General features: G+C 44.6%; 1 protein-coding gene across 4 annotated transcripts in view; it reads right to left on the bottom strand.

The window, feature by feature from the left end:
- Positions 1-24,286, bottom strand: part of SEPTIN2 (septin 2) — a 1,372,599-nt gene that overhangs the window by 1,027,823 nt on the left and 320,490 nt on the right. For 3 of the 4 annotated variants that reach the window (XM_069618110.1, XM_069618111.1, XM_069618108.1), the window contains 2 exons: positions 22,587-22,625; positions 22,457-22,481 (listed from right to left, as the gene is read on the bottom strand). In XM_069618110.1, the coding sequence (XP_069474211.1) occupies positions 22,457-22,465 (9 nt within the window). In that variant the 5' untranslated portion in view covers positions 22,466-22,481; positions 22,587-22,625. The remainder of the gene's footprint in view (positions 1-22,456; positions 22,482-22,586; positions 22,626-24,286) is intronic. The other variant, XM_069618109.1, reaches the window with a different exon arrangement.

Raw genomic sequence — 24,286 nt, 5'->3', positions numbered from 1 at the left:
CCCACCTGGATATTAAGCCCAACTCAAGACAAATTGCACCAATTGGGGTTGACTTTGGAAATCCCAGGACTGTCCTTCACATTTTTCCTTTCAGGGAGTCTAAGAATTTTCGATATTTAAAAGAGATCAAGTCACACCCATATAATATGGTGGCTGTTTATTTAAGTTTGTACAGTTCAATAAGTGGTGCTAGGGAAAACATATACAATGTTCTCTTCAGAACCTTCATGACTGAGACATGGCAGCACCTTCTTCATTTTCTCTTTTTGATTCTTGACTAGGGATTTAGAAGAGTTCGGGAAACCCAAGTAGGTTATCCTGGTACCAGTTGCTCATTCAGCTTTATCTTTACCTAATTTTTACACAGATATCTTTCCACCCCTCCAGTGTTCTCTGTAACCCTGCCTGCGTGTAATACATCAAAACAAGAATCTGCGTAAGCAAGAATACTTAGCCTTAAATCTCTGTTTTGGTGCAAAACTTTTCCACCCTTGACTTTCCTCCCAGAGATCTGGTAGATAGAGATTAGAGTGTGTAAGGGCTACAGTGCACCCTTGTTGCACAGTGCACACCTTTATTAAAATAAATAGCACTAGACTGATCCCCCCCCCCTGGTTATTCAGTCTAACTTTAACAATTTCCTGTGTACAATAGCTGAATCATTTCGAGAAGACCCTCATCTATCTTCCACTTGGTTCATTTTTGCCACAGTCTATTAATATCAATATTGTCAAAAGGGTATCCATACAAAAAAAATATAAATCGCCGTACATATGGCCATTTGTCTCGCCATTTTTTGGGGGGGGATAATTTGTGGGAGCAGGGGTGTCCTCTGCACATTTTAAAATAACACGGGGGGGGGGGGTCCCCTGCAGTGTCCATATCGACTAAAAAATATGACCATATTTTTTTATCACAATATTTTTGCGGGGATATTAACGCATGGAACCGTCAAAAGTTGTCTCCAGATCGATGAATGAAATAGTGTGATTCGCCAAATTTCCTGCCTAGGTCTGAAGTGCAGACAGTGTGTTAGCGCACTCATGATAGTCCCAACCGCTTTTCAAACGCCCGTTTCCAAAGGGCCAAGTATCCTATTTGACTCCGCCTAGACGGTCAGATCCTTCAATATAAATTTAGCAAACATTTTTGCGGCAGAGTCTATTAGAGCGATTGGACGATAGTTATCTGGGATAGCTCCTTCACCTCTTAAAAATTTGGACATCAAGGCTCTCTGCCAAGAAGTAGGAAAAGCAGTACCTTCTGCAATGTGCGTGAAAAGTCTGAATAAGATATCCGACCATAAAGCTGGATTTTCTTTATGAATGCAATTTGAGACCCCATCCAGTCCTCTAGCTCTCGAGTTATTTAAATCTCTGATAGCCATTTCTATATCGGTTTTATCAAATTGAAATGTCCACCCAATCCTCCTCCCAGGGCTCTCTTCCAAGGATATCAAATATCCCGGATACATTTTAAATTTGTTGGTCAGATAATCCACCCAAGCCCGCTCTGACATGCAGCAACTAGCCTGTAGGTCATCTGTCCCGTTTAGGGTTCTCCAGATTGCACGTGTGTATTTTTTGATGATTTTCTTAAAAAGTGTGCCTGATTTTTCTTAATGTGTATATCAAATGTATAGAATCTGGGCCACCTACAGTGAGAGCCTGTCGTGCCCGCTTTATTCCAGTTTTGATCACGCCCTACTTAGATTTGGGTAGCACCCAGACAATGCCTTGATACACTTTCGCAGAACTTTCTTTTTTTCGTTTACCTGGCCATCAAAATATTTCTGATTACCAGGGATGAACCCCACCCCTCCCCCCCCCCCCATTCGCCCACATCCCCAAAAGATTATTCTGCTCAGTCTCGGCTGGTCGCAGTTTTAATAGGACCCGATAAAAGTCATAAGGATGGGTACATGCATTTTTGGTCGCATTTGGTAGAAAATCCCACCATATTCCAAGTTTCCTGTTATCTCTATTACTATTCCTATATGGTTCTAGCCTATAGTTTTTGCCCTTTACAACAAGATTTTGTGGTCCGTCAGTGTCAACTATCTTTAGAGGACATAGGTCCAGGACTAAGTGCAGCATTGCATGATCACTCCACCCCATATGAATTATTTCAAACATAGGATTGTTCGACATGTCCCACTAACAAGTAATCAATGGTAGATGCCCCCACCAAATTTTTCCACATAGGTATGTTCCTCCATTTCTCATAAAATCACTGTTACGCTCACCTAGTTGCTCACCTAGTTTCTGCGGAGGTGTTTGGGCACGGTTGCAGCCCTCCCTGAACTTCAGTCACCCCCTTCAGGCCTCTCCCTCAGTAGAAAAGCTGTGAGCGGCGGTACGTGGCGATACTGCTCCTGCGTGGAGAGAACAGTGCGAGTGCGACAATCTGTGATGGTTGTACCTCTCGAACCATTCACCCCAAAGTACAGTTTGTGAGCATACGCCGGCCCATAAAGCTCACCTGTGAATTATGGAAGAAAAGCTCTCTGTCCTGCTACTTCTGGCAGGGGCGCATCGAATGAGATCTAGTTCCTTCACTGATCCCCGATAAGGATTAGTCCAGTCCAGCTGCGACTATGCATCTCCTTATGATTGGTAAGTCTTTCTTGAGCTCTTGTGATGCTGTTCGTTCTGTTTAATGTCTTTGTGGCCCCTATTTATGCCTGCAATAATGTCTTTGTTTTCTTCCCTTAGATGGAAATGCAGCCTCAATGTAGCTGCGAGACGTGGCCGGATGAAAGATGGATGCTACCGCAATGTTCGACAGCAGGTAAGTGATGGTTTAAGGAAAAGCGCAAAATATGGCGAAGCGCAACTTTAAACGGACTATTTTTTCGATGTCTAACCTGGTCTTCTGTTTTTCCTTGCAGGCGCTGCCGTCGATGATGGAGCGTGTCATGCTGCGATGCCAAGATGAAGATTTTCGGCGTTCCGGAAAGTGTAAAGATGAATACTTGGTTTGCCAAAGAGATGTACAGGTAAGAACAGCTTCACTCCAGTTGCCAAGTATGCTGGCAGGAAGCAGGATCTTCAAAAGGTAAGTCTGACCTCAGGCGACGGTGAGCGTTACGCTGCTTGCAAGTGCAGAATAACACGAAGCGTCTGTCTTGAGGATCGGGGCAGCTTATATAGCTGAGATCGTGGGCATGCCCATTAGGGCTGACTTTCTAGTCACACCCTGCCACTCCTAGAGAGTGAGCACATGCGAAGACAATCCATTAGCAGACACAACCAAGAATACACTTGGGGCTGCTTAATGGATGGAAAGGTTAATGCATCCTGCTTAATGGATGGAATGTTCAAGGTTAATGCATCTGAAGTGCTATGTCCATAGAAAAGCTTTTCGGTGTTAAATGGATGTTCTTGTTTACTTTTGTTCATGAGCCTGGCGCCAAAGGCGCCAGGACAGTGTCCACCCAGGTCTCCTGTGCATGCGACTCCTACATGCCTGTGCCCCTGACTTCATGACCATGACGATATCTAATTTGTCTGTACAAAGCCCCATCTGGCAAAGAACGAGTACCACATTTTACTATAGGAACTTAGATCCATCATAGGTTACGGCTAATGTGGTGGTTTTACCCTCCCCTCCACAAATGGAGCATTTACCTCAATACATTAAATTCACAGTTTAAAGTTTGGAAAAAGGGCCCTTAATTCAGTAAGAATCGCAGAATTAGAACTCACCTCGTAGGCCACTGTGTCATACAGATTAATAAAATAAAATACTAGGTTTAACGCAGCCAATGTACTCAAGCTGGCGCCAGAGGATGCCTTACAAGCCAGGTCCTCGCCATCAAAAGGAAACAAGGAATGCTCTATCCTCGATGAGGCCTCCAGACCAGGTTCAGAGTCATTCCCAGTGGATTCAGCAGACTGGGTGTTCAAAAGACCAGGCGACATGCTCCATCTTTCATTCAGGCTGTTTCGCTCTTCCGGTTCTTTCTCCAAACTCACACCGAGCTCTGGATGCAATAATCTCAGTCTATGTTCAATATTGCTGAGCACTGGGCCAGAGATTTCACATGTGCTTTCTTCAGTTATTGCCGTTCTGGCTGTTAAAAAAAGTCTATAACTCTTCTCCAGTGTAATGCCTTCGCTATATGTTTTAGCAAGAGTTTGTGGGAAAACAATGCGTAATTTTCACATGGTCTGCTGAAGCTCCACAGGTTCCATTCACCTCAAGTTGCAAGATTTTTTCCTCACTTTTAAGAGGATCTTATGCCAAATTGGCTAGAAAATCCACTGGCAGCTGACTGTGGGACCAAGTATGTGTTTTCCAAAAGGCTTCTATTAGAAAGCGGTTTGTCATTGTTATCACACCTTAGTCACACCTTCCAAGATTTAAAAGCCTGATATTCCGCTATTCAGCGGTGTCTCACTCGTGGACTCTCTTTGGCGTCTCACTGGTCTTAATGATCTCAATTAACAGTTCAAGCGAAGTAAAGAGCAAGGTATGACTACTTGAATGATCGCCGAAGCGCGCCATAAATTCCAAGTCTAGCGTGAAAAATCGCTGAGATGATTAGATGCAGTTCTACAATACGCCTGCTCAGTTTTAATGTTGTGTAAAAGTTAAGGTGGCAAATGATCAAATAAATGCAGCTTGAGCAGCAGTAACACAACATATTTTTAATGGGGTGATGCTATTTACGCCACTAATTTAACTAATTGCGGAAACTGTTCCAATTAAAATGACAGTATACACTTCGCTTAAGTGGACTAGGTCCTAGCCCCTCAGGTCCCACCACGGACCACTGATGACCACACACTCCTTCGCACTCCGAAAACATGTATAGCAAGTGTACTGAATTTGTGTGGAGTTGGAACTTTATACATTGATATAGTCATAACTTCAGTTGTTGGTGTATGCACATTTTAATGTATACTTGCTTTACGTCAAATAGCAAGTAGATTCCTTTTAAAGCCAAATCTAACATGGAGAGTATGGATTCAGGGCCACACAATGCAAAAACCACAGGAGGGACCTAACATGCATGTTATTATTGTTAAAATGTTTCCCTCACAAGAAATTTAAATGTGTAGTAACTGATCATTCGCAATTGATTGAGATTGCTTTTTTAAAAAAAAGACCAAAAGAGTCACTGAATTACATGTAAAACATGTAGTGTCATCTATACATAGAAAAATGCACGGCGTGTCTAAATTTGCATTCTTGTCATTGACTTATTGTAGAACAGGACTGACGCAGATCAGTTACAGTCGTCTACCACATAAGAAAACAGGGCTGTACAAATAGGATTCATGAAAATATACAATTTATTCATTCACTTTCCATTTTATGTGTAATCAATGCAAATCTTTAGCTTGCTTTCACTCGCCTTGATTCTTTGTTAGTCCCAAACTGATAAGCTGGGAGTACTCTCCTGTAGCGGTGAATGCCGGCCTGACGCTTCCCTTTGAGACACTCCCTAGAGGGGCAAGCAGCTCGACAGACACGTGCACAAAGCGCTTCACCATCACTCCATCAAATAGCAGGACTGAGGGCAACAAGGTGACTGCTGGTTTGGAGGACTTTTCGGGGACCACATTGGGAGTGGTAGCCATTCCAGAGAACCGGGTATAGACTAAGATCCCAGTAAGAATTCCTTCAGCCATTACTAATCCTATGTGTGCCATTGTACACACCTATGAACCAAGGCAACTTAGAACCACTGTAGACGAACACTATTGAACTAAACTAGTGTGGTAATCCAATAATTTTCAAAACCCGCCATATCGGCAGGTACTAGATCACTTATAAATCCTAATGTTGGAATACTAGTCCTACCTGAAGATGACGTGAATGCGATTCAACTCACTTCCTGTGACAATCTTGTTATTTTGAAAACTGCTACGCCACAATGTGATATACAGACCAATTCCCTCCACTAAAGCAAAAGAGGATCTGCTAATGATATTGTGGTACATAATTCTGATAATAAGCAGATAAAAGCTTATTGGACGCTATTCAATTGCCCATTCTAAAAATTCCACCTTGCTGGGTAAAGAGGATACGGTCACTGGCAACTTAGATAATCACATAGAGGACTCTGATGACTATATATATTATTACTCGACCGCAACTTCAGAACCTGGACTATCTCCTCACGTCACTTGTTAAATTGTGTCAAGTTCTACAGAAGACATATTGTCAAACTACATCATGAACACCATAATGAGTGCTTAAAACCCAGTAGACCTATGGCTAACGTTGCTTGCGTACGCGAGACTAAATAACCTCAACTATGCATTGAAATAGAGGACCCCATAGTTGCATCTGTGGGGGATGGGAAAGGGGAAGGGCAGGCGTTAAAAAATTGAGTGCGTGAAACTTCAATAATGGGCCTGATAAATACTACACCAGAGACGAAATGAGTATTCAAGGAGATCAAGACGTATCTGAAAAATGTAACAAGCGTGTGAACATCTGTACTAAAATCAATGTAGCTAGGAAGAAAAACTTGAAGCAAGAAACTTTCTCCACAATTGATACAAAACAATTTGCTAATTCTGCTTCTATGACCCTCATTACAAACAATAAGGGTGCTTCCGATACTGTTGATATTGTTGATTCTAGTCCCAACGCAAAAAGAAATGTGGATCTGGGTTGTTAATTCGTGCTAGTTTTGTTCGCGGGTGAACTGCCTGCAGCGTTATTGCTCGGTTCCCCATTTTGACTGTTCATTGTTTTTGTTTTTTGGTTCCCTGCCGCCAATGGTAAGGAAGCTGGGGACACCCCTCACCCCAAATAAACATAGGGAGCGGAGGACACCCCTGCAGCCCGCGCTCCTCATGTTAAGGATTTTTTAATTCGAACAACACCGTAACGCCCATACTGCCCTTTTTTTTCTCAATCAAATTGGGTTTTGTTAAAAAATGCATCAAAGGAGAAACAAAACCAAAACATCACTTTAGCTTGGAAGCAATTGCTACTTTGTACAAAGCAAAAATCCACAATTTATGACCAATGTGGATGGAAATATGGGGTAGCAAGTTTATATCCTGCTTAGACAAACTAGAGGCTAAAACCTTAAGGAAACAAGTCAATACAAGTCTTACTCTCCCTGTGCCTTACTTAACCCTGGAACTTAATCTGCCCAGCTGTAAAGAGGTGTCTACGCAAAAGCTAATACGGTTTATAGGGAGCTAGTTACAGCTGAAGGCGACTCATTGATACATCGCTTATGATTTTCATTTAACACCTTGAATGTCCCTCTTAGGCATGGCTTGTGGAGAAACAGTCTGCTGCAGTAGGCTGGGAAAAGGAATCAATGTTATTGTCAGTAGGGAGTTTCAATACCGTTTTACGTGGTGCATTGTACTCCCAGGATAGAGAGCAACAAATTGCAGTGCTTGCATATAAATCTAATAACAGAATTCTTGAGCTATTTGGAGGGGAAATAGCACAAGGCTTACGGGTACGGTAACAATGTAAGGAAATATTCAGATATTACATTTAAAAGCTCTCAATTGAGGTGTTGGGTGGCCATATCTCTAGGGAAGAGATTCTGTCGATTTGGCGAGAGCGTATTGGAATCCACACGCCATTTCCAAATAGATTGTACAAGATAATGGGGCGCTACCTCAGGAAATATTGCAATAATGTTCTAATTGTTGATGTGCAATTACTGTGGATGCAATTTTTAAATACCATACCATACCATTTGAACAGGTTCGGAGCCTGTGCCGAGGCTCGAGAGGGCCGATTGCACAATTATATTTTGCACTACTCACTAGAGATCACTTAGCTGAAATCAAATGGGCTACAGAACTAGAGTTACAAGAATTGCAGGACACATGGAATGTCATACACAGAGCCTTATGGAGATCATAGATATCCATGCAATATAAAATGCACAACGCAAGGCTACTGAGGAGCTTGCACAACACCCCTCAAAGGCTATCCAAAATATTCCCTGGGACCCCCCCCCCCCCATTACTGTGGGGAGATTTGTGACTATTGGCATCAATGGCGGAAATGTGTGAAGGTCCAGACATGCTGTGAGGTCTGGGGGGGATCCAGGCTATAGATGGTATTGTCAGAGCGCCCTCCCCATTACTAGTCCAGTTTGGTATCGAAGCAGATGGTGAGGATTCATACGTACTACTCTCGCACATGCCCCAGAACCTACTACTGGCTGCAAGGGTATGCTTATCAAATGGAAAAGCAGTACCCTGGCCACAAAAAGAGTGGATCACAAAAGCCCACTCAATCTACGAGATGGAAAGCCTCACTGCCGTCCTGTTGGAGTCTAGTTCGCACAAACTGGATTTGGCTCCCCTTTAAGAACACTACACGGCATATTGGGAATCATTGAAAGGAGCCGACTAGCATTGAACAGTAATGTGCCCAGAAACTGCTATCAAAATCCCTGACAGGCCTCGCTGATGTGCCCTGCTCAGGCGTTAAGAGGTCCAACGCTCCCCGCTGGGAATAGTTGAGGTCTCATAGTATTAATGGAATTATAGTACTAACTAAGATGATTTGAGGAACTTTTTTTTATTGCACACTTTCGTGTGATGACTCAGGGAGGGGGGAGTATGGGGGTGGGTAAGGGAGGGTTTAAGAGATTATTTTATTTTTTTTAACTATTGTTTTACCAATGTTTGGCACTTACTGCTTTATTCTCGTTATGCGACCATCGCTGAAGTTAAGTGTGATTGTGACAAAATACACTTGTAAAATCAATAAAAATGACATTAAAAAAAATAAGCTAGGGCAGAATTTGTAATTCTTCTGTATGAGGTTTTCTGCAAGCTAACAGAGGCTCTGCCATATTTTCACAGTCCAGACATGTGCATAGGTTCACGCACTAAATACACTCATTAAAAAGGAACATGGAGATTACGTATGACCGTTTCACTTTTACGATTGGGATGAATGCTATTTTAGTGGTAGTGTGGGGGTAAAGTAGGCACTTGAGTCATTACTCATTTATGTACTCCTGCAGAGCAATTCTTTCACAGGTGGTTAGGAATGACAATGCTTCTGCAGCAGGCCTTAAGGTGACAACATTACAGGCACTTTGGTTATTCTAAAAGGACATGGTAGTCTACATGGGCGAAAGTTCCAAGCCATCTCCTCAAGTTGATCTCAATCTATATTAATTCCTCTAACCAGAGACTAGTGTTCTAAGGAGCATCAATGTCATATAATGTAACAGTCCCCATCGCTACTAATGTCTGATTTCAAACTGTAACTGGCACAAGACACTGAAAATTGGAGTAACATGAACCCCAAGATCTATATATAAATAAATAATCGCATTAAATGTCCAATTTGCATTTGAGAACAAAAATAAGATGCAGGGGGTGGGGGCCGCTATTAAGTCTCCAGTGGTGCTGCCGGCGTCATTGTCCTTAAACCTGCTTTGGGGCAACATAGACTCAAGCCAAACACATACATGAGCGCTGCGCTTATGGGGCTCTGCTGCAATTTGTTGAAGTGCTGTGTCGAAACTCCTCATAACCCCAGTGCTGGGTCCAGGACAACTTGCAACGGCCTACGCAGGCTGTACTTGTGGGGGTCAGAAGCTCCAGCACTATTAGTAACTGGAGGGTTACCCAGACTAAAAGGTGGCGTTTACCAGCCGCTGCAACGCCAGCAAATGAACCTGGATGAGGACCAGGAAACACAATGGAGCACACTGGCTCCGAGCTCAGTGCAGCGGGACCCATGACTGAGACACTGCATATGCAGCGAGGACTCAAGAGACAGCCGTTACTGCATCCTGAGGGGGCGGTACTGAAAGGACGCATAGACCCTGCCGCCGCATGGAACAACAGAGGAGTCTCATACTCTGGCTCAACACAGGACGCTTCCTTGTTAATCTAAGGTATGGTGCAAACAATTTGGGGAAAGGGAGGAGGGCCACTACCCCGCTACATACCTCATTTGGGGCTGGATTCTGTGTTGGACTGCTTAATGGCCTACAAACGTAGCACACAGGCAAGTGTGCAATGCCTCTTCCCTACACACAAATAGGGGCCGTCGGAAGGAGCAATTAACAGGGGAAACTGATTGTTAGTAAGACTTGGTGTAGTCACACTATGTGAGACTAGACAACACTTATCAGCGTGGAATTAAGTAACCCACCTTTTGGTATAGGTCTGTACTACACAAGTTGGTAGTGTGACTGAGCAGCTAGGCCCATCTCAAGAGGGGTAAATGTGAGCTGCACAGAGGAAATCAGTCAATACAAGTACCCTTACACTCAAGTCAGTTATAAGTAATTATGTATTGATCGAACATCAGTTTTAGTAAAACATTCTTCAAAAAGGCAAGTTCAACTAAACTTTGGAATCACTTTCCAAAACCAATGAAGTTGGTGAATACGCTTTAGATATGCCAATACATTTCTCATACACCCTGAAGTGACTTCAATAACAAAGATAGTATTGCATTTATATATAACACTAATATACTTTTTACACTGAGTTTCAGGAAGGAAGGGTTAAAGAAAATAGAACGTTTAGAACATACTTTATGAAGTGAACACAGTTTGACTCCTCCAATGAAATCAAGGCAAGCTTTTCCCAGCAGTAAAAGTGTCCAACAAATTACAACCTATGGAGGGACAAGTAATGCCAAAGTCAATGGATTAAGAAGAGTGTCAATCACACAGCAGGGTGGCTGTCCTTTCAGGCCAATCAGGACTGGTTACTTTCAGGTACACTTGGAGACAAAGGACAGGGGCGTTTCGGGATCCTCCCTCACTTCCTGTCCTTCCAGACACTGTAGCCAGAGGCAAGCTTCAGGCAAGGTATTACAAAGGGCTCAATCTGTCTCAAAGCACAGAGTAAAAGCCAAGAAAGACCTCACAAAACAGAAAATGGCGAAAAAAGAAGACCGGGGCTGTTCTAACAAAATGGTCACCCATGGGTGCTGTACTGCGGCTGAGGGGTCAGCCGCCGGTAAAAACATAGCTTAGCAGTATTGCAGCAGTCGAGTACACTTCGGTTGCAGGTTCAAATGCAGCAATCTTGCGGCTCTGCGGCTTTCAGCGGCAAAGTTTCATTGTTGATTCACAAACGGGACAATGGCGATTTCTCCGCTCCTGGTGGATGGATCAGGCCAGTTCCACTGTAGCAGGCTTAGGGCACAGAGGGGCACAGCTGCAATGAGTTTGCAAAGTGTCACCACGGCTGAACGACACAGTAACCGTGTATACTCCGGGTCAGCGCTCTCTCTTTACTCCAGACCTGGCAACGCCAAGTGTACGAAATTCGGCGTGGGAGTGCCGTGAACACAGATCTTGTGATGTACCAAGTTTCGAGGGCCTCCTCGAAACAGCGGCAATGACAGAGCAAAGGTCCTGCGCAAGCTGGTCAGCCCACTGGTTGGTCCAGGGACACTTCTGAGAAGGCTTACTTGCAGGGTTTGATTAAGGTGCCGAGAATAGTTGGTCCCACTATTCCAATGGGTTGAAGGGCCTTGGCAGACCTAGGACGATCAGATGCAGAGGGGACCAGCGGGACGACAGCGGGTTCAGGATGCCAAACCTTACAGCAGGTCACCAGCGGTTCCTCGACTTGGCTTCTTAGCTTCAGGATACTTGTATCCTATCCTTTGTTCAGTGAGGACTCAGATCGACATGGGAAGGCGTTTGGAGCATTCGCTTATCCAAAATCTCCTTCGCCAAAACAAAGGACCTAATGGAAGATCTGCTCACATACAAGCATACCATACGTGGACCAATCATGGACCACGGTGGTCCCAGGCATTCATAGCACACCAGACTCTGGCACCCAGTATGTGTATTGGAACTAGACAGTCCAGCCCACATCCTGGAAGCACACACACACGTCATGTAGAAGCCCATGAAAGCTTGGCGTTTCGCGAGAGAATGCATGCCCACATAAGGACTGACCCGGGTCGGCTCGTTCTGGGGAAGGTGAAGGGGCAAGATGGCCAAACGACAGGACAAAACCTTGTGGCATGGCCCTTTTGGAGCCAGGCCACCTATTGGTGCCTAGTGCGGGTTACCTGGCAGGAAAGGGTTAAAAATACAAGAAAAGATAAGCTGCCACGAGCCCTGTCTAGGGCACACCTGCACTTTGCCTAAAAAAAAAAAATCCTTCGAGAGTATTTTAGGGCTTTTAGAAATGACAGGAAGCCCCAAGAACACTAAACCGGAAGGTACATTGTGCACATGCAACATGTTGCAGAAAAGTTTCAACATTGACAAGGACTAAGGGAAACAAAGTCTCCCAGTACTGACTGTCTGTAAGGGCATGTCAGTTTCCCCAAAATAAAGTGAGCGAAAAGCCCAGGAGAGCGCAGCAGAAGGCTGTGCTCCTCTGGCAAAGTCAGACTATGGTGTTTAACATCAGCAAAATGTTGAGGGGTGGGGCTACACAACTGGAGGGAAAATTACATATGGAATGGAAATCTTTCCTAGCACAAAGCAATATTCTTTGCCCTCCCGGAGGAAGCAGTGTACTACATTGAGGCCAACATACCGAACATTTCCAAGCCAGCGCAGGAAGTCACAGGTGCATCATCTCTACCGCCAAAGCCAACTTCAATAGCTAGAGGGAATACTGACGGGTTGGTTCCATGTAATAATGTCCCCACAAAAATATCTACGGCGACCATATATATGGGGACAATATTACCTGATACAGACGGGTTGATGAAAATGCTGGGTGTGAATACTTAAATCACTTAGGTTCAAATTACTTCTGCTTATGATGCAAGTAATCTTGTCATAGAAAAGTGATCATGCTGAAATGCTAGCGGGTGAACTTTGTATTGGGCTACTGGCCTTGTAATAGAACACTTGTCCATATGACCGCCTGCAGCAGCCCCCTGTTTGGCTTAGGAATTAGAACGGAGAAAACCCCTCCGACTCCCAACATACAAGGTTAAGGGTTTCTGTTTTGGTATAGTACGTATACACAGGTTGGGGATGTGCAAAAAGGTTTGGGGGGGAAAATGTCAGGGGGGGGTGGAGGGGGGAGATGGTGATCATGGCCCCGATTGGGAGAGCTATGTAGGAGGCGAGGGGATATAAGTTGGGGTAAAATTGGGAAAATGTTCAGCTATGTACGTACAATGATTCCGAGCGGCATGCAACATCTAGTGGCAATGAAAGGGCACTCCCACAAAAGCACTGTATGCACAACCAATCTGTACTACCCTGGAGGCAATTAGGATTCTTAGCTGGAATGTCAGAGGGCTAGGGAACTACACTAAGGCAAGAAGAATGATGGCCTACGTGAACCGTCATAACCTTCAGGTCCTGTTTCTACAGGCGACACGTGGTTGGTACCGGGAACACCTCATTTGCGTCAACATGGAGACCAAACATATATTATATTAGATTCTCATCACAATCCAGGTGGGATATTGTAAAGACTGGGGGGGGGGCATCTGTACTCCTGCTCTCTATATGGCAGAGTAGAGGCACAGAGCACCACAGCCAAGATTCTCCATTTGGTACCGTTGGACGAGCAATCAAGGCTTAAGCTCTCAGGAGGTGATGCAGGCTGGTTCTTCAGTACAGTGTAGTCCCCAGGCACCCACAAAGGAATGTCCACACACTATGTTAGTGAAAACACAGTTCTTTATATTAATAGACTCAAGTTATGTACACAATCACAACACACTTTGTGCTCAAGCTAATCTAAAATGGCAAATATATACAGTTTCTATGTGGTACCACAATTACTCTTTGATTCCATTAAAATGCATCAACTGTACTCAGTTCAAATGTCATACAAATCAGTTAATAAAAGGGAACCAATAATAGACATAGCAGGAAAGCAGGTTGGTTGAAACAATAGGCAGAATACTGGGCCCCTACCACTAGTCACAGTTCTGTAGGAGGATCCCCCCCAACTGGGCAACCTGTAAATAAAGATATAATACAAGCCCAGTCCATACATTGTTTAGGAGTCTTATTTCCCTCTAAAAAGGTTCTAACACCCCAATGTACCTGGAATAGCAGAGTTTGATGTCGGGTCGTCAACGGATCCTTCTTGAGCGGCTCCCTTTAAGGCAGGAGCAACAGATCGTTGAGATCCCACGAGGAATTGGTGAACGAAGGCATTGAGACAGCAGCCTCAGCCTTGGCGTTGCTCGTCGACAATCAGTCGTGGACGTCCTGTGAAGATAAGGTGTGCAGTGCACCTTGATGACGATAGTTTGTTGCTGCAAAGAGTCTATGAAGAACTTTGGCCCCGCAAGGGAGTCGAGTCGTCTCTGCGGTCTTTAGGTGGCGGGAAACCCACTGGCAGATTCTCCTCGGCACGTCGGCAGCCTTGACTATCTCCGCCAGGACAAAGCGGTTGTCGGTGATGAGCTAGGGAGTCCTTCGTTCAAAATGTTCTTTTCTTTCTTTTTTTTTTCCAACTGTGTTTATTGTTCAGCAGCATGGATTACAAATGATCATGTATTAAAAAAAAAAAAGAATATCAAACAACAATGTCGCCAGCATCCTTCCCGCCCACGACCCCCAGCTGGGGTGCAATTTGCTGCTGAAATTTAACTAATACAACAATACAACTCCCTCACCCCCCCTCCCCCAAACCTTCCCCCCCCGCTTCAATAACACTAACATTTGTGTGGAATATAGCGTCTACAATCAATCACCCAGGAGAACCCTCCAACTCCAAACATTCTCGTCACTTGGGTTTCCCCAGTTATAGGATAGAGACATTGCGAAGCAACCTAGGTTTAAAGTACATTTGATCCCTATCGTCCATGAATTCATGTAGTGGTGCCCAGGTATTGATATATTTCCAGTAGGAGCCATCAGCAATTGCTGTCACTTTCTCCATGGCCATCACCACCCAGAGTCTTACCCACCATGCGGCCACCACAGGCTCTTGTTTATTCTTCCATGCCTGCGCTATGGTAATTCTTGCTGCGCTCAGCATGCGAGTAATGAGGCCAGCCCTGCATCCAGAGTTGGCGTAGCTCCCCTCTACTGCATCGCCCAACAAGACGACCACCGGGTCAAATGGCAATTGGGTCTCGGTTATATCCTTTATATGACTTAGGACCTCCTTCCAATAGGTCTCCACCACCGGGCACCTCCACCACATGAATAAAATCCCTAGGTTGTCCACAGCCCCTCCAACAGAGGATGGCATAGTCCGAGTTGATGGAATGCATTCGTTGTGGTGTCATGTACCAACGAAGGCAAAGCATGTACCCCCCCCCCCCCCCGCCTCTTCAATTGGTGTACATTTAGAACCCTTGGCAGTGCAATGCCATATGCGGCCCCATGACTCCCCCGAAATAGGTCCACCCACGTCATCAGCCCATTTTTGCATATATGGAAGGATCTCCTCCGGGTCCGCGCCCCCCCCCCCCAATCAGCCGATACAGTCTTGACGCCCCTTTCACGTCTTTTCCCTCTTGTACAATAAGCTCCAGCCCTGTGGGAGCTCTTGCAGCTCTCTCTGACCTTCCCGTTTGTAATCCAGTGTCGGAGTTGGATGTAATGAAAGCGTTTCGTCTCCGGTCTCTGGAATTTAGCTTTACAACTTTCGAAGGTCAGTGGCTCACCCTCAGAGTACAGATCCCCCAACACCAGAGCCTGTTCCTTCCTTCCCCAATGCATCCAAAAGTTTTGCTACAAACCTGGTGTAAAATCTGAATTATGAGCTACCGGGGTAAGCGGGCCTCCCCCCACCCTCACCTTATTCCCTCGTAGTGCTTTGTCCCCAATACCACAGGGTGGCCTTGGAAGACTCGTAGTGTGCCCCCTTTATCTCTATGTCGACTTGCGAGGAAGCCCAGGTGTTCCAGAGGCATCTTTGATGCTGCTTTCTCCAAGACTACCCACCTATTTTGATTGTCCCTAGGTGACCATTGCAACATGGGGGCCACCTGTACTGCCCATAAGTACCTGCGAAATTCTGGAACACCCAAGCCCCCCCATAACTTGCGGTCTGAATAGTACTTTCTTGGGAACCCTTGGTTTCTTCCCCTTCCAGATGAAGAACATCACCTCTGCCTGCAACTTTTTAATTGCTGGGTTTGGAATACATATCGGCAGGGCGCCAGTCAGGTATAGAAACCTGGAAAGCAGGTTCATCTTGACCGCCGCTATGCGTGCCAACCATGACAATTCCTGCAAATCCCAACGTTTGAGATCTTGCGACAACGAGTGCAAAAGACCCGGGATATTAGCCCAATATAACCTATCGTAGGTGGGGGTCAAATGGACACCTAGGTATTTTATAGCTTTCTGTTCCCATTTCAAAGGATATCGGTTCTCCCACTCTGACACCTGTTCAGTAACCTCTTTAATATTAAGTGCCTTAGATTTAGAGTAATTAATGGGAAACCCCGAAACTTTAGCAAATTTGTCCAGCAACTCTATAGAGCTAGGGAGGCAATTTGTCATGCCTTTCATGAACAAAAGGATATCATCTGCATAGAGGGTCACCTTCTGAGGACCATCCATCCCAACCTCCACCCCTCGAATACCCTGGTCAGCCCGAAATCGTTGCGCCAGTGGCTCCATGTCCATGGCAAAGATCAATGGGGACAATGGGCAGCCATGCCTTGTGCCCCTGCGGATAGGAATGCTGTCTGTGAGCCGTCCGTTGATCATCAGCCGTGTTGACAGGTTCACAAAGTTGGCCATCACCATGCGTATAAATGCTGGTACGAACCCAAACCTCTCAAGGGCAAGTTGCAGGTATCCCCAGCGCAAGCTGTCAAAAGCCTTGGAGGCATCTAATGCTAACACCGAGAACCTCTACCCAGTCCTCCGCCCCCACTCCATCGTATCTATGGCCCTGCGTATATATTATCATATGCATGCCGCCCTTCTACAAAGCCCGCCTGGTCCGGGTGTATTATCTTTGGGAGGATTCTTGCTAATCTAAGGACCAATACAGTGGAGTAGATTTTTGCATCCCTGTTCAATAGTGAGATGGGGCGATAACTGGTGAAATGCAATCTAAGGGGTCCCTATCCAGCTTTAGCAGGAGGACCGTGGTGGCCGGGCCCATATCCCCTGAGATTCGCCTCGAGTCCCTAATAAAATTGAATAGGTTTGTTAGAGGGCCTACCAAAATCGGTCTAAATGTTTTATAGTACATGTTACTAAACCTGTCCGGGCCTGGAGATTTGACCCTTTAATGCCCCCATTGCCTCCCCCACTTCTTCCACTGATATGGGTTCTTCCAGCATTAGTCGGTCTGCCTCACTAAGTTGTGGCAGAGTTACCTGGTCCAAGAAGGCCGCCTGTGCTTCCTTTTCTAGGTTCTCCCCCTTTAGGATGTTGGTATAGTAGGAAAGCATAACTCCTTCCAGTTCCTTTTCTCCCCTCACCAGGTTCCCATCCCGGTCTCTGAGCAGTACAATATGATTCCGGGCTTTGACGCCTCAATTTAGCCGCTAGGAAGCGATTGGCTTTGTCCCCATGTATATAATAAGATTGCTTACTCCGTAAAAGGAGTTGTGCAGATTCGTCAGCAAGTAATGTTTCTAGGGCAGCTCTGGCCTTTTTCAAGTCTCTCCAGCTTCTTTGCTTTCTTTTCTTATACAAAAGAGCACTGCAGCTCCGGTCAGCAACGGCAGTCGTCGGCGGTGATGGACTTCAATGTCTGGGCCATTCACTTCACGATTACGCGGTAGTCCCCATCTTCGGTCTGTAGTCCAGGGAGCTTTGGCAAAGATCAGCTGGTGCACGATGGTCCCTTGTAGCTCGGGAAGAGGTCTCCTAACCAGGTCCTCTCTTGGATCAGTTCCTTGAAGGCACAGCAGCTTTCAGATTGGCGAAGGACAGCAGCAGCAATTCATCCTCCAGTGGGCCTCAAGGTTAAGCATCAGGTATCAACTTCAGCTTCTAAACTAATTCTAGCAGTGAGAGGCCCCCAGATATACTGTTTGGACTCTTATTCACTCTGCTGGGTCACACTCAAGCAACCAATCACTCAGAGGGGCTTTCAGCAGGCAGGCCATCAGGCTCACAGTGCATTCAGGCCATTTTCCTCCCTCTCAGACACTCACAACAAGTCATGTGTATTGGGACAAGCACCCAGCCATTCAGCAGTCCACACTGCATTCATACCAGTTTCGGACAGGGCTGTCAGTCTTTGTTTCACATACCAGAAACCAGACACCCATAACATGAAATGTATATTGGTCACAGTCCATTCACCCAGGTGCCACCTCAAGGGTGTACTCACAACATACAGTCACTGGGAAGGCTCCAACCAGTCTGGCCTGGACTGGACTTCCCCACAATACCATGTATGGAACTTCCACCCAACAGTAAGTCAGGGGGAAGGGACAGAGTCAGGGCTTCCCAGGTCTTTGGGAAAAACAGGGTAACGGGCAATAGAAATCAAGAGGCCACAGGGGCCATCTTGTCTCCTATCAGGAATCAACTGATTCCAATGGCAGGGCATGGGTATCCCAAAATGGAGGATACTCTGACCACCTTTCAAATTCAGCATGGAGCTGCCACCAGCCCATGCCATGCTCTGTGGGCCACACACAGGTGTCCAAAAACAAACTAGGGGTACAGGGTAGTACCTCCACCCATGGGTGCCATAAGGGTATTCCAAGGGCCTGTACACCAAACCAAAAAGAGGAATAGCTACACTGCCAGGAGTCACACATGGACTTCTGGGCAGAAAACAATACAGAACATACATGAAAAAGGACTACAGAACAAGGACAGGGAGGCCCTGTCCCTCCAATGCATTTCCAGCATCAAAGGTATTAACTCTGATCGATAAGAAGACGGCATTTACGCAACTACATACACAAATAGATCCTGAGGGCAGGTATGTCATAGTACATTGTAAATTACTTAATAGAGGTCCTGTTGGTGAATTGATATTATCATACATGCCTGTTGCAGTAATCGGGGGGGGGTGGAGACATGAATACTATACTGACTAGTCTCTTGACCGTACAGGATCTAGCTCCAGTCTGTTATCGAAGGCAGCCAGTTGTAGTACTACGATACTTGATAGACTACACCTACATGATATATGGCGTACGCTGCAGCCGGGGGAGAGGCAATATACATATTACTCTACGGTACATGACGTGGCATCACAAATAGACATGTTTTTTGTATCAGACCATTTAGTGGGACAGGTAACGGAAGCAGACATACACACAAACGTATTCGGACCATTCTCTGATTATATTATCTCTGCTATGGGCAACGCCCTGATAGATCAGAGTGGATGGGGGGGGAGGGGGGTGATGGCGATTCAGGTCACTGGCGCTGCAGGACTTAGTTTTCATAACAGACATCTAGGATGACATCCATACATATTTTTTAATCAACAACAATGGGACAGTCACCCAGGCCACTATGTGGCAAGCAATTAAGCATATATAAGGGAAATGGAAATGTCACAAGAACTGGGAATACAAAGCACTATACACAGGGAACACTCCAGACACTAGAGTAGCAATATACAACAGCATATAACCGAAATACCCTAGCAAGCATCAAAGGGCAACTTGAACCTTCAGACAGTTGGCGGATAGGGAAATACAGTACTTTGCAAAACCAGCCTCTGCCAGCGAATATGGCGAAGGAGACAGACCTGGTAAACTGTTTACTAACTTGTTGAGGACGGAGGAGGGTGGAATTACACAGTCAGGATAAAGGACAAGAGTCACCTGATGGTGTATAATGACCAGGGCATTAACAGTGTATTTACAGGATTCTACACTTCTTTGTAGCAGAAACAGGGAGAACTCGAAAGTCCTATTGGACGATATTGCCTTGTCCTTGCTGTTCCCTGATGTGGGACGCCAATTGAATGCCCCAATAACAGAAGCAGAACACAAGCAAATGATTAAACATTTACCTTGAAACAAAGCACCAGGTCTGGATGGGCTTACTGCATAATTATACATGGAATTAGGGGCTTTGTAAGCTCCCTGGCTATTAAAACTATGGGAAGAATCTGTCCACACTGGTCAGCTACCAGCATCTCTGCATGAAGTTATAGTTCTAGTCTTACTCAACCTGGGAAATCAAATGATTAATGCATGTCTTATCAGCCTCCATCATTAATGAAAGTGGATACCAAAATGTATGCAAAAACCTCATCTAACAGACTGCTCCCCCCAATGCCTGCTTTGATCCATCCAGATCAAGTGGAGTTCATCCCGGGTAGAAAGACATTTCTTAATTTGAGGCGTTTATTTAATGTCATGGCACGTATATCTCCAGAAGCAAACGCAGTAGCGCTGGATATACATGCCCAGAAAGCTTTTGATATGGTTTCATGGCCGTTCAGTCCCAACTGTGGGATAGGAGCCAAGTTAAATAAAACTACTATACACAATATCTATGGCAGCTCTTCGCACAAATGGTACCCAATCCGCGTCATTTGAGCTTGGTAGAGGCACCAGTCAGTGGTGACCCTTGTCACCTCTCCTTTTTACACTGGCTGTAGAACCCATGGCTGATCTGATCCGTTCTAGTCATCGAAAGATTTATTTGTATTTTACGTTCGAGATCCACAACACAATCTAGACCCAATAATGCAAGACATAGCCCAGATCGCTGCATACTCCGGTTTTGCTGTACATTACAGTAAATTGAAAATATTTCCCCTAACAACACTCCCCGTCCCCGAATAGTCTCAATTGAAATGGTCCCCCAACAGACTGAAATACTTGGGGGGGGGGGGGGGACGGGGGGGGTGACAATGTCTAGAATTTAAGACAACATCATTGTAGACAATTACACTTCCCTGGAAAATATTTCAAAAATATCAACCATGTCATTAGCAGGCAGGCTATCCTTCACAAAAATGATATTAGTACCCAAGATGCTCTATACATTTGTGAACGTTCCTGTCTGGCCAGGGAAACAATTAATTTAAAATCTCCACAGAAACACACAGCAGTTTTCTGTGGCACGCCGGAGCGGTGCAAAAGAAGTGGGCAGATATGGATTTACCATATGCACTGGGGTGTTTTAATGGGCCCAATATGTAAGTGTACTGACTGGCGGCCCAATCTCAGCATGACCCCTACTGGTATTATAATGAGGCAACACCACCACATGTTAAATTAGAAAGGAAAGCAGCCATGTATGGTCTACCCTATACAAGGAAATATTGAATATGATGCCTGGGCGAGAGGATCAATCACGAGAAAAACTGAATGCTTTGCTTAACCTAAGTGTCAGATACGCAATGGGCTGCTATGTGTAAATTTACCACTGAGGTGTCTGTGAACATGCGTTTCAAAGAAGGCAATATAAATTATTACATATATTACATTATAGGCCCCTTAAACTCAAAGCTCTATCCAGATTGTAACATGCTATGCCTGAGGTGTGGATCATTAGATGCAGACTTGAAGTTCACTCAAATGTTATTGTCTCAAGAAATGGGCCATAATAAAAATATTTTTAAAGAAAGTTCCTATGTAAAACTTTGAGCCAATGAGGCTCAAAGTAAAAATGTCAAGCACTAGGGGGCATCAATGAATGAGCCTCCAGTGCTTGTGTTAAGCTCTGCTCTCGCGGCAAAATAATGAAGCAAAAGCCACCTACTGGTAGCTTTTGCTTATTACAGCCGGAGAGCAGAGAATGCTGCCAGGCTCCTTCCTCCCTTGTGCGGTTGGTGAGTGGTTCTTTGTGCTTTAATTTTCCTGCTTTCCCGGGCTCCCCTGAGCTGGGGGATCCCGGGAGAAAAGTCCAGGCAATTATAAATATAACATTGTTGTATTTAGGATTTCCGTGGCTTTCGTTTCAAGTCTCACAGGCCGGGGGAGGCCGGGAGACGTAAAGCGAAAGTTCAGGCAATTATGAATACTTCGCTGGCAGAGTATTCATAATTGCAGCGACTTTAGTTTTCAGTTTCCTGTGCTTGAGAAACTAGAAAAGAAAGTCAGAGCAATTATGAAACTCTGACTGCAAAGTATTTATAATTGCTGTGCCTTTCATTTTACATTTTCTGTGCTTCCCTGGGCTTGGCATTGTAGCCAAAGCAGAGCTTAACACAAGCACAGGAGGCTCATTCATTTCACAAAATGGATGGATGCCTCCTAGTGCTTGACATTTTTTACTTTGCTCATAATTTACATAGGAACTTTCTTTAAAATACTTTTTGGATATATGATTTATTATGGCCCATCTTTTGAGACAATAACTTTGAGTGAACGTCCCCTTTAAGAGCATAATGATTTGATATGGTAGCATCCAGGCATACAGGCTGAAACACAAAGTAGCAGGAAATGAAAGTTCTTCAGCAATAACAAATCTATGAGGTTTGTACTCAATTACCAGATGTCACAATATAGGCTGTATTTTACTATGCAATAGGCAGACTAGCATAGAGAAGGACAGAGGCATGGAGACAGAGAAAACAGGCTAACTGGCCACAGGAGCCCTTATCTGCACAAATCGTTGTCATACATTTTTATTGTAATTTCTAACATACCTATGTGCCAAGAAGCTCTTAAAATCATCTCTTACCTTTGACATTTTGGATGAAGTCAGCCTGAAACAAAGTAAGGAAAAATGTAATTACAAACTAAACGACTGTTCCCTAAAACAAAGAAACATAGGTCAGGAAACAACAATGCCAAGTTTAAAATGTACTTACAATAGCTTGTGTGGGTGTTGCTTATTCCAAGCCAACAAGCTGCACAAACGAAATGTTAAACAGGAGAAAGGTAAATAAAGAGGATAGGTATTGTTTAAGCACATTACAGCCTAATCGTTGCGATATCGGTAGGTTCCATGTGTTAATATCCCCGCAAAAATATTGCAATACAAAAATCGCCATATTTTTGCAGCGATATTGAGCCATGGACCCTGCAGGGGGCACCCCTGCTCCCACAAGTTATCCTCCCCCCAAAATATCGCCTATGGCGAGACAAACTACCCTATGTACGGAGATATTTTTGGTGGGAATATATGCAGGGATACCGATCGGTAATAGGTTCATGCCGAATAGGACACACATAATGTGTCCCGAGTCATTTAACACACACGTCTGGAAAAAATGTCCAGAGAGCAAAACTGAGTTGCTTACAAAAATTATCAATTTATATTTACTGTGATACAAAAAATATACAAAATAGTCAATTAATGGGAATACTTTAGAGACCATTATATTACATGACACAGCAACATGGGTAAACATAACACATGGCTAAAAATAGTCCATTGTCAAAACCAATCATAGTGCAGCATTCAAACCATACATCATTCATAGTGGCATTCATCAAAACAACAATAGCTAAAAATGACAATTGTAGAACAGTTAGGAATGAGGTACACAATCCACGCATTCCGTCTGATTATTTTAATATTTAGAAATTGAATAACAAACAGCAATAAGAATAATTAAAACTGTATCACAAGGGTGTATCTGAAAAGAAATGTATTGTATAGATCACATCCCTTGAGAAAAAAACTCAACCTGTTTCGAAGTAGAATGTATATTGCACAACGTCTTCATCAGGAGGTATGGGGCGAAAAACTGCAAGAAGAGAGCAATACTGCATGAATATGCAGCAGTGCCCCATCTCAGAGACAAAATCCAACAATTAAAAATGTATAATGTAACCACCATGTGCCGCCTATTACAGACCAGTGAAATTCAACACTTTGGTGCTGGGGGAAGGCAAACGAAGTCGAGAAGACGACCCCAGTAGCAGAGATATATTTGAAAACCCCAGGCGCAGAGAAGCCATCCCCATGGAGTGTTCAAAGAAGCAAGAGTTGGAGACACCATGAGAGGACCAAAAGGAGGGAGCCACAAGCACCAGTCGGAGAGATGTGACTAAAAAGGCATTTAACAACTGCAGAATGGAAATGGAACAGGACAAGCCAATTTCAGGAAGCTTAAAATGATTTGATCAAATAACATGAATCGAATTTCCAGCTCATCCTCCAGAAAAGGGTTCTCATCACTACACATAGCCATGCATCAATGAAAGGACAAATCAGTATTGAACCGGATTCAAGATTGGATGCTCAAGACCCACCATTTCAGTACCCATCACAGGCGGACAAACACTGGTGCTTTACTCCTTGCTCCAGAAGCAAAGAGCTTCCCGATTTAACAAAATATGAAATTGGGTGGGTGTTGGCGGGGGAAGAAGTCAGTCCGTCACCATCTCACTTCAAAATAGTGATGTAGAATCATCAACACCATCCCACTAGTGTCAGGAGGAAATTTCCTAGGGTCCGTCAACTTACTAGCTGCACACTTGGATGTCAAACCAGATGCATCGTAGGTCTGCGGTTCAAGACAAACATCAGAAATTCCAAGTTCTCCCATTCGGCCCAAAGGGG

Source organism: Ambystoma mexicanum, chromosome 10 (genome assembly GCF_040938575.1).
Source record: "Ambystoma mexicanum isolate Mex_15411 chromosome 10, UKY_AmexF1_1, whole genome shotgun sequence".
Classification (NCBI taxonomy): Eukaryota; Metazoa; Chordata; class Amphibia; order Caudata; family Ambystomatidae; genus Ambystoma; species Ambystoma mexicanum.
Note: the sequence above shows the minus strand (reverse complement) of the source record. Positions and strands in the feature narration are given on the sequence as shown.